At 33.0% G+C, this 9,933-nt stretch overlaps 1 protein-coding gene across 1 annotated transcript; it reads left to right on the top strand.

Annotated features, from left to right (window-relative positions):
- The first annotated feature begins 532 nt into the window (after positions 1-532).
- On the top strand, positions 533-9,871 carry LOC114298479 (protein SRG1). The gene is made up of 4 exons (XM_028243045.2): positions 533-904; positions 7,460-7,707; positions 8,416-8,740; positions 9,406-9,871. The coding sequence occupies exons 1-4, from the start codon at positions 650-652 to the stop codon at positions 9,673-9,675; spliced, it is 1,098 nt and encodes a 365-aa protein (XP_028098846.1). The 5' UTR covers positions 533-649; the 3' UTR covers positions 9,676-9,871.
- Positions 9,872-9,933: the final 62 nt, after the last annotated feature.

Raw genomic sequence — 9,933 nt, 5'->3', positions numbered from 1 at the left:
TGAATTAATATCCTTTTGAGATTAAAACTTTTGTCTCAAAAATAAATCTTTTCCAAACTAAATTATTTTATCCCGTTTATTTATTAGCAATGTTTTCAAAATTTTGTAAGTAAAAACTTTATTTTTTACATATCAGAACAATCTTTTAGAGATAATTCTTGCGATGACAAGAATTGATCTCCAAATACTTTTTGTAACAAAAAAAGTTTAGTTTTAAAATCTCTTATTTGTTGTAGTGGGTGGTTATCCTTATTAGACCGACCTTTTTTCTGTTATACATAATATATAAAGAGAGCATTATAAAATAAAATTTTTGAATTATTAAAACATAACCCATTATGGATTCACAGGCCCAAACATAATGGTCAGTATTATTATATTCATATAGATATGAGAAAAATAAAAATAAAAAAACAAAACCAAAAAAAAAAAATCAATTTGGATTAGTCAACAAGAGAATGGTAAATTCCTATACCCCAAACACGTGGTAAATAAAAAACAAATACCTGGTGGGTGAGGATTGTGATGCTTCAACTGCCCAAATAATTAAGTTAAAAATGTTACTATTATCAACTTTTATATTTCTATTGAATCTTTTGTCATCTTCATTGAAAAAAAAAAAAAAAAAACATACGATTGAGAGAGAGATATGGAAGCAAAGCCAGCAAGACTGGGAAGCTCACTCCTTGTACCCAGTGTTCAAGAACTGGCCAAAGAATCACTCACCACGGTCCCACCGCGGTATGTTCGCCATGATCATCAGAACTGTCCGATGTCATCCTATGGTGCTCGTTGTCCCGATGATCTTCCCATCATCGACATGGACAAGTTGATTTCTGGAGATCATATGGATTCAGAATTGAAGAAGCTTGACTATGCATCCAGAGAGTGGGGTTTCTTCCAGGTATTTACATATATTTTCATTTTATTTTCAAATTCATGTTATGTTATGTAAATAAAAATTAAGAACTCAATTCTTATCCCAAAAAAAAAAATCATTATTTGTGAACATCAACTTAACTAGGCAGAAATCAAATTTTTCCATATGGTAAATAAATTGATTTTAACTGATTTCTACCCCCAAAAAACCCATGTTTTAGTCTCTTAATTAAGCAAAAATATTATCAGATGTGGATATAAAAATGCTACAAACATTTTTGGTATTGTTTATGTTTATAATTTCTATTCATATTTATATAATTTTTAAAAGTTGTAAATAAATAAAAAAATGGTTTCTATTTTTGTTCTCAAAAAGTTGTATACACAAAAAAATTAGTTTCGTATTTTGTTTAAATTTTTTATGTTTTTTTTATATCTTCTCCTCTTTCTCCCACCTTTTTCGACGACCAACCATTACTCATCACTACCGACCACCATCGAAAATAACCTCCTCTGCCAACCACCTCCAACCACCACTTCTCTCAACCGCCTACCATTGCCACGAACCACCTCCCAACAGTGGTAACCACCACCAATCATTTTTTGTAGAAAACTGCCTTCAACTATCACCTTAGGTGGCTGACTAGCTACCATCTCTGACCACTGGTAATCATTTTCAGCTACCACTTCTTATGGCAATCAACCAGCTCCAACCATACCAACCACCTCTCACCTGTGGCAACCAGCTTCGGCCGCTACATCCTGCAACTGACAACCATCTCCGATCACCCTTTCTAACCGTCGACATTTATTTCTCGCAAATCACCCATTTTCAATTGTTTTTTAAATAAAATTTTAAAATACTTGTGTACCAAATACGTTTTTTATTTTTATTTTTGTTTTTACCCAAAATAAATATAAACATGTTTAATATTTTTTGTAAATTAAAAACAATTAACTATAAACATTGCTAAAATGACTCCTACAAAAATCGTGTGCCCAATTAATAGTTAAGGTTATTTCTCATCATTCTCTCCATAATTTTTTGGGTCATATATGTTAGAAATATAGTTTTGGAAAAATCTGAAAAAATAGAATTTTTTCTCAATTTTGGTCTAATTTTTAGGTGGGACCCATGCGTCGAAATTGACAGGTTTAAGTGGTAACGCGTTCTATGCCACGTTGTGATTCACGTGGTATATTTGGTTACTCAAAACCATTATCGGGTGAATGGAAAATTGAAATCAAAGTGAGCTCCATGAAAATGGAGTTTTGGTGAAAATTCCTTAAGGTTTGAAAAATGGCTTGTCCCACATTAATTTGGTGGGAAACTTTGAGTGAGTTTATAAGGCATGAAATTGGAACTTGGGGTAGGCCCCAAGGGGCACCCAAGTTTTGTGGAGAGGGAGGTTATGGGCTAGACCCATTAGACCCAAAAATTACCCCACACACGCGCGCCGCCGCCGCAGCCGTTCGTCCGCTCGGTCTGGTGGGCTGGGCACGGGTGCCTAGTCTGTGGTTAGATTGGGCTTGTCAAGCCCAATACCTAACTTTTTGGGCCAAAAACATTTAAATTTTATTTTTCTGAAATTAAATTCTAATTTTTTGAATTTGAATTTCGGAAATTAAATTCAAAATTCGGTCCAGTTTTAATTGCCCCACCCGGATAGATTTAAATCTTTGCAATTTAGTTTTTATCTATTCAAAATTTGAACCCAACAGATTTGTATCTGTTTATTCAAACTGAACAGGTATCATACCTGTTCAAGTAGGTTTCGCACTTGTTTAATTCAAACCTAACAGCCATAAATTCTCGTATAAATAGACAAGTTTCTCATTTGTTTCTTTCATTGAATTTTCGTCCAAATAATTCGGCAACTATTCTCTACATATTGTTGCATTATTTTCTTGTGAGAAAGAGTGTAAACACAAAGTGTGTTCATTTGTGCGAATAAATTGTAGTGCTGCATTTATTCGTTGTTGATCATTTTATCCTGGGAGATAGACATCCACATTCTAAAAGTACCGTGGAGATGACGAATCTGTCTTAAGGACATAGTGTCAAACACTGGACTTGATCAAAAGTTTGTTCAAGAAATTAATCAAGTAGTTAATTTATTTTCTGTTTTATTATTATTTATGTAAATCAAATTTTAATTTTGTTTTTTGTAACAAAATAAAAATCTGTTTTCATTTATTTAATTTTATATATTGGTTTGATTTTTGTAATCAAACAATCTCTCTCCTTTCCTATTTTACTTTTTGTATTCTATTTGTAGTTTAGTACACAAAACATAATTTATTTATTTAAATACAGTGAAAATTATCCAACACTATAAACAAATAACCTTTTATTATTACACAGGCACATAACCAACCGGTTAATTAATTGTTAAAGAAAATATTCAACTCTCTTACAGTCCATTTGGATTGAGTGATTTGGAGAGGCGGGTAAAATGAATCACTTGGTAGTTTGAATTACTAAACAAGAGGGGAAATTGAATGAAATAAAGGGAAATTAATTTTTCTTACAATCATTTTTTTAATCACTCCAAAATTGAAGAGATTTGGTGAGAAAAGAATTGGGATGATTACTAATTTTATGTAATACCAAAATTGTCTATCTAACTGCTATAAAAATAAGAACATTGTGACACCCTGAACGTTTAAGTAAATACTACATAAATATTTATAGTTATATATAATTAAGATTGTATGTAAGGATATATTATTAAATAAATAAATAATAATATAGAATCTAATATTGACATTGGGTAATTAAATATGAGATTAATTAGGGACTATTATTTGGGACCAAATTAACACAAATATAGAATTATAATATTAGTTGGGCCAAATTAGAATTAAAGATAGTAAATAAAAAAATGTAAAAGTTAAAGTAAATAAATAATAATAATAAACCTGCTAATGAGATAAGGACAATCAATTACTCGCCATTAATTAGTAGATTATAATCTTAGATTATAATCTCTCAGGAGAGATGGTTGGATGCCATCTATGCCACCTAGCTTTAGGGAGAATGAGTCATCCTATAGACGCATCATGAGTTTGCATGTATTAGTTTGCATGTATATAAGAATACGACTGAGGTAAAGGAATGAGGGAAATAAGAGAGTGAAATAAAGAGAGACCGAAAGGAGGAAGAACAGTTTCGAAAAGATAGGAAAAATAGGAATGAAATAGTAAAAGACTCAATCTTAAGGTGAGTTATATTATACCTTGAGTTATCATAATATATTTTACGTATGTTTTGACTTACCATAATTTATTTTATACGAATTATATTTTATAAATTATTATAAATTATATTAATATTTCAGTTACGTGGATTAATTTCTAAACTCTATTTGTTTAAATGAAACCCATGGATATGTTTGTTTAAATTTTAAAGAATATTTGACTATGACCTTATAAACAATTATGTTTGGTAAGTACCACCACGGGAGTATCACACCTTGGGGGACTTAAATAATCATTGGCCTCTGTTTGGCCACTTTGTGGTCCTCTGCTTGTCATGGATCTATTGACCTATGTTCTCATTGTCACTTCTATGACCTCTGTTCTGTTCTGTACCATGGTTATGGTTATTTATATAATTTCTGTATTTCAATTTCTGCCACTTAAATTATTTATTTATCAAATTGAGTTATGTTAATGTTTTGGCTTAACTAACTATTCATGGTTATTTTGTATTCCCTAAACTCTTAGCATAATATTTCTCATTCTGCTGTGTACTTATAGCTGTTACCCTTTCAGGTGACGAGATGTAGGGGAACCCATAACCTCACGAAATGGAACCCGCACATAAATTGATGTTAAACCACTATTTTGTATTTCTTTTCTTTTTTTATATTTTTTTGCTCCCTTTTGTTCTACTCGGGACCGATCACTGAATAATAAAATAATAAAATCCCTATAAATGTATTTTCTCTTGTTAAAATAGTAAAATAGAGTAATTTCCTGTTTAATTATTTTTATTTCTGTTTGCACAGTTTAAGTTACTACAAGCAGAATAAGTTAATAAGTTGCGATTCCAACCCTAAGCCCCTGGGCTTGGGTTGTGACAAACAAAAAGGTTATTTTGGTAATATAACCTATACAAATTTCTTTTATTTTCTTTCATGTAGTCTATAAGATTTGAGAAATCTTTTGTTTTCTTTTATCTCCAACTTAACCAAACAAGAGGAAGAAAAAATCCTGATCTTTTCTTTTCTTTTCCTCTCTTTTCTCTCTTAACAAATCTTTTCTTTTCTTTCTTCAACAAAACTACCAACTTTATTTGTTTTCATGTTATTATCCACCGTCTCCTGTAGAATTGCTTTGTTGATTTTACTCATTTTTCTACTATTAATTAAAACATTTCAATAAGAAAAAAAGAATAGTTTTAAAAAGTCGGCAGAAACCAAAATTATTAGTTACTAAAAAAATATTCGTGCAAGTTGGGAAAGAGCTTATTTTTTTGTATGTTAAGCTAAGGGAAATATCAATCTAGTGAGTTTTTGAAAAAAAATTATAAATAAGTAAATAACTTTTTATATATTAATAATTAAAATTATAATTTTTTTTACTATTATGTAATAATTTTTTAATCGTACAATTGACAAGTAATTTAAAAAAAGCCTAATAATAGAGGGTAACCTCTGGGAGTAAATCCTATAAGAAGCTAAGACACTAGAGGTCAACCTTATATGATTGCTACACAACAAGGCTACTCAACATATAGTGGTAAGTCACGAGATTACACACAGGCAGAAATTCGAACCTACAATCTTGACACTAAGTATTGTTCGTTTAGACCTAAAAGATTCATCCTATCAATTATATGTATTGTCACTCGGAAAACTAACCCAAAAAGAATGAAACCTGATACTCACGGCATATGCTCCAAAAGCTAAACACTCAAAAGTTTTTCTTTCTTTTTTTTTTTTTAGAACAAGTGGAAGAATTATTAGCGTTTAGCTCCTACAATAATGTTGTGTATCTTTTTCATTTTATAGTATTTTTTTGGTCTACACGTTGAATATTAATGTCTTTAGATGAAAGAAAGATCTAATGATAGCTACAATATGTCTATTTGGCAATCTAGGACCCAAAAATAACAATAGAAGTTTATTAAGTTAGCACGAAAATAAGTTTTATAATGTTTTCAGTTTAAGCACACTGTTGAGATCTTGACAACAGTGTATGGTAACACCCCTTTTTATTTGGTATTAAGTTGGCAAAAATAGAAAAGAAAATACACTCTCTCCTATCCATAGTTCTAAATAGCATACCGGCTTATTCGTACCGAAAAATTGGAGTGCCGATTTGGATATGGACCAGTATACCGGTGAGACTGAGATTCGCAGCCATAGCGTCCGATTCCTGATACGTATCAGCCTGAATCCGATACATGGAGCGATACACTTTCGATATAGATTTGCCATGGCTGATACAGACAAAATTGGAGCAGAGAACCTCCTTCAAAAGTAAAAATAATCGTCGGTTACATATGAAATTGGAGCAGAGCAGAAAACCTCCTGAAATTTGGGTTGTTTTATGCTTTGTTTTATGCTCTGTTTTGCAAGTTCATTCTTTGAGCTGTTGTGCTCTGTTTTGTTGTAGGGCAAGCACAGAACCTATATGCAACTTGCAAGCTTGCTCTGTTATTATTTTTGTTTCGTATTTTAATATTATTATTATTTTTTTTTCTTCTGTTTTTCTACTTCATAATTGCTTTTTTTAAGCCACTGTTCTTCTGCACTGCATCTTTTAAGCCACTGTTTTTCTTTTGTTTATACACCTATACCGCTGTTTATATTAATATATATATATACATATATTTCTCAATTGAGCAAGAAAAAAAAAAACAAGAAAAATAAATATTGAAATTAAGATCTTCATCTGTCAAAAGCTTATTATGTTGAAAATGAGACTAAAATAATACATATCATTTAGTTAAAAATGAGTTAAAAGTACTCTTACATACCAAAATTTTGATTAAAATGTAACAAATTAAGGCTAAAATAGTCAAAAAAAAATGCATAAAATTGAGTTTTAGAGGGATCGCTAATGATTTTTAAAATTTCACGGTCGCGACATCCGATTCCCGATACGTACCGGTCGATACTACCGATGCCGATACTCCACAATCGATACCGTTACGTTACCCGATACCGCGATTTAGAACTATGCTCCTATCTTGTTTAGGTTACTCTTACGCACGTTGTTATGCATTTTTTTTTTTTTTTTTTTTTTTGTGTGTACATTTTATATATTTTTATGATTTATGATAAATGTTAGTACTTTTTTCTCTTTTCTCCAAATCCTTCTATCGAATCCAACTGTAATTTTTATGAAGCACCAAAATTAACATAGCAAGCATGTGATTCCGATCTCAATGCACACTTACAAAACATTCAAATTGTATTCAATAGATTTGAATATCCGAATCAATTATATTGCAGCAAATGCCATATCTGTGTCATTGAGCGTGTGTGGATTTTAGATTTGATCAGGAAAAAAATCGAAACATATCATTTAAAAAATAAAAACCTGAAACAATAGGAATGTGGTGCAGTTGATAAATCATGGAGTGAGCTCTTCATTAGTGGAGAAGGTGAAGATGGAGACTCAGGAATTCTTCAACCTCCCAATGGAAGAGAAGAAGAAATTTTGGCAGGACCCTGGTGATGTTGAAGGATTTGGGCAGGCCTTTGTTGTATCAGAGGAGCAAAAGCTTGATTGGGCTGACCTCTTCTTCCTCACCACCCTTCCAACCCATTTGAGAAAACCCAATTTATTTCCAATGCTCCCTCTCCCCTTCAGGTACTCTCTCTCTCTCTCTCTCTCTCTCTCTCTCTCTCTCTCTCTCTCATATATATATATATATATGCATGTACTCTATATATTGTCGGAGGGTATTCTTACCCTAAAACTGTGCAGAGCATTACTAAAATCATATGTCCCGACATATGTGCCACATATGAGCCACGTTTGACTTGCAAGCAAGGGGGTGAGATATAACTCTTTTCTTTTGACATAAATTATCTAACGTCCAGTTCAGATTTTGTGATCCTAACTAACTTATCCTAAGGATCCTTTATCAAGATTTTTTGTTCAGTAGAAGTGGGGCAACTTATTCCGAAATAGAACTTTCATCCTAAAATGACTAAATATTAAATAACCCTTCCTATCCTGCTTAATCCCATCCATTGTTGTGCTGCATTTCTCTCCTTCAAACAGACTTCAACAAAGGCAAAAACCTGAGAAAATGTCTAGTAAACCAAAATCACAGCCAACAATTTCATACAGTAATTTGAATCACAGTTCTCATTCCCATATCTAGAGCTATCAAACATGCCTTGTCTAGTGTGCTGCATTTCCAAACTATACTAAACTAAATGAAAAGATAAAAAATCTCAACCCAATACGCGAGGCAAGAACTAGAACCACAGTTTTCATGGCCACAGTTACAGTTGATCGATCCAAGAACTCGGTCAAATCAGCTTGGGTTTGCTAAGTCTTTTCATGCAGACACACTCTGGAAGTTTACACGGCTGACTTAAAGCATCTTGCCATGAAGATTCTTGACTACATGGCTAAAGCTTTGAAAATGAAGGCTGAGGATATGAGGGAGTTGTTTGAAGAAGGGATGCAGGCAGTGAGGATGAACTACTATCCTCCATGTCCACAACCAGAGCTGGTCGTTGGCCTCACCCCACACTCCGATGCCGTTGGCCTCACTATCCTCCTCCAGCTCAATGAAATGGAAGGTCTGCAGATTAAGAAAGATGGGATGTGGGCTCCTGTTAAACCCCTCTCTGATGCCTTCGTGGTCAACATTGGAGACATTCTAGAGGTAATAAACCACACATTAAAGTTTTGTGTTGTTATAAATGGACTTCAATGAGTAAACTGGTAGAGTTTGTTTCGATGAAAAAACATTTCCTCAAGAAAAATAATTTTTTTTAAATGTTTTCTGTAAAAAAACATTTTTCAATGTTCAGTTGTAACTTTGAAACTAATGTGCATAGTTGGATTAGCAGTGATGATGGTGATGGTGGTAAAGGCGGCGAAGGTTGTGGTAGTCAATGTGGTTGTGGTGGTGGTGGTGGTGAAGGTTGTGCAGTGGACAAGCTGTTGGTGGCAGAGGCAAAGGGGTGGCGGCTAAGGTTGCGATGATGGTGGGATGGTAGTAGTGTGGTGGTACTAATAATATTTCAGTCCCGAAAATGTTTACTACCTTTCAAAAATGAAAAACATTTTTTACCCAAATAAGTTTGTTTTGCTATTGACCAAAGAATTTTTTTTGTTGTTGACTGTCGTTTTCCATCAATACCAAATCACTAAAACAAATAAAGCGTATGTTGAAATCAAAAGGACACCCACAGGGTAGTCGAGCATCAAGTCGTAATACGCAGCATTACCTAAAAAAAAAACTGTGAAAGTTGAATTTGTAAAATAGGACCTAAAATTTCATGATCTAGTTTATCCTGCTATGAGATCTCTTACCTTGTTTCGCAGATTGTTACCAATGGAACTTATCGTAGCATCGAGCATCGGGCAGTGGTGAACTCTAGCAAGGAGAGACTGTCAATTGCCACATTTTACAACCCAAGACTTGACAGAGAAATGGGTCCTGCACCTAGTTTGATTACCCCACAAACACCAGCACGGTTCAAAAGAATTACGGTTCAAGATTATTTCACAGGCTTATTTGCTCAAAAGCTTCATGGGAAATCATACCTAGATGTCATGAGGATTGAAAATGTGGAAAGCCAAAACAGTACTTGAAAATTCTGTAACAGTAATGTACTAAAACCTGTTTCATCTTTTGCTATTAAGTTGTAAGGAATACTGAAGACGCTTCAAAACCAGCCTATCGCACAAACCTTACTATGAAATTCCTCAACAGAACTAGAGTTTTTTTTTTTTTGATAAATTCCTCAACAGAACTAGAGTTATAAATAATATTTCATTATACAGACAATAGATGCTAAATGGCGATTGCTAAGGGATCTCTAGATGTTGTACTCGGGTTGCGCTTCACCC

The sequence above is a fragment of the Camellia sinensis genome, chromosome 9, assembly GCF_055761805.1.
Source record: "Camellia sinensis isolate YWXY chromosome 9, ASM5576180v1, whole genome shotgun sequence".
NCBI lineage: Eukaryota > Viridiplantae > Streptophyta > Magnoliopsida > Ericales > Theaceae > Camellia > Camellia sinensis.
Note: the sequence above shows the minus strand (reverse complement) of the source record. Positions and strands in the feature narration are given on the sequence as shown.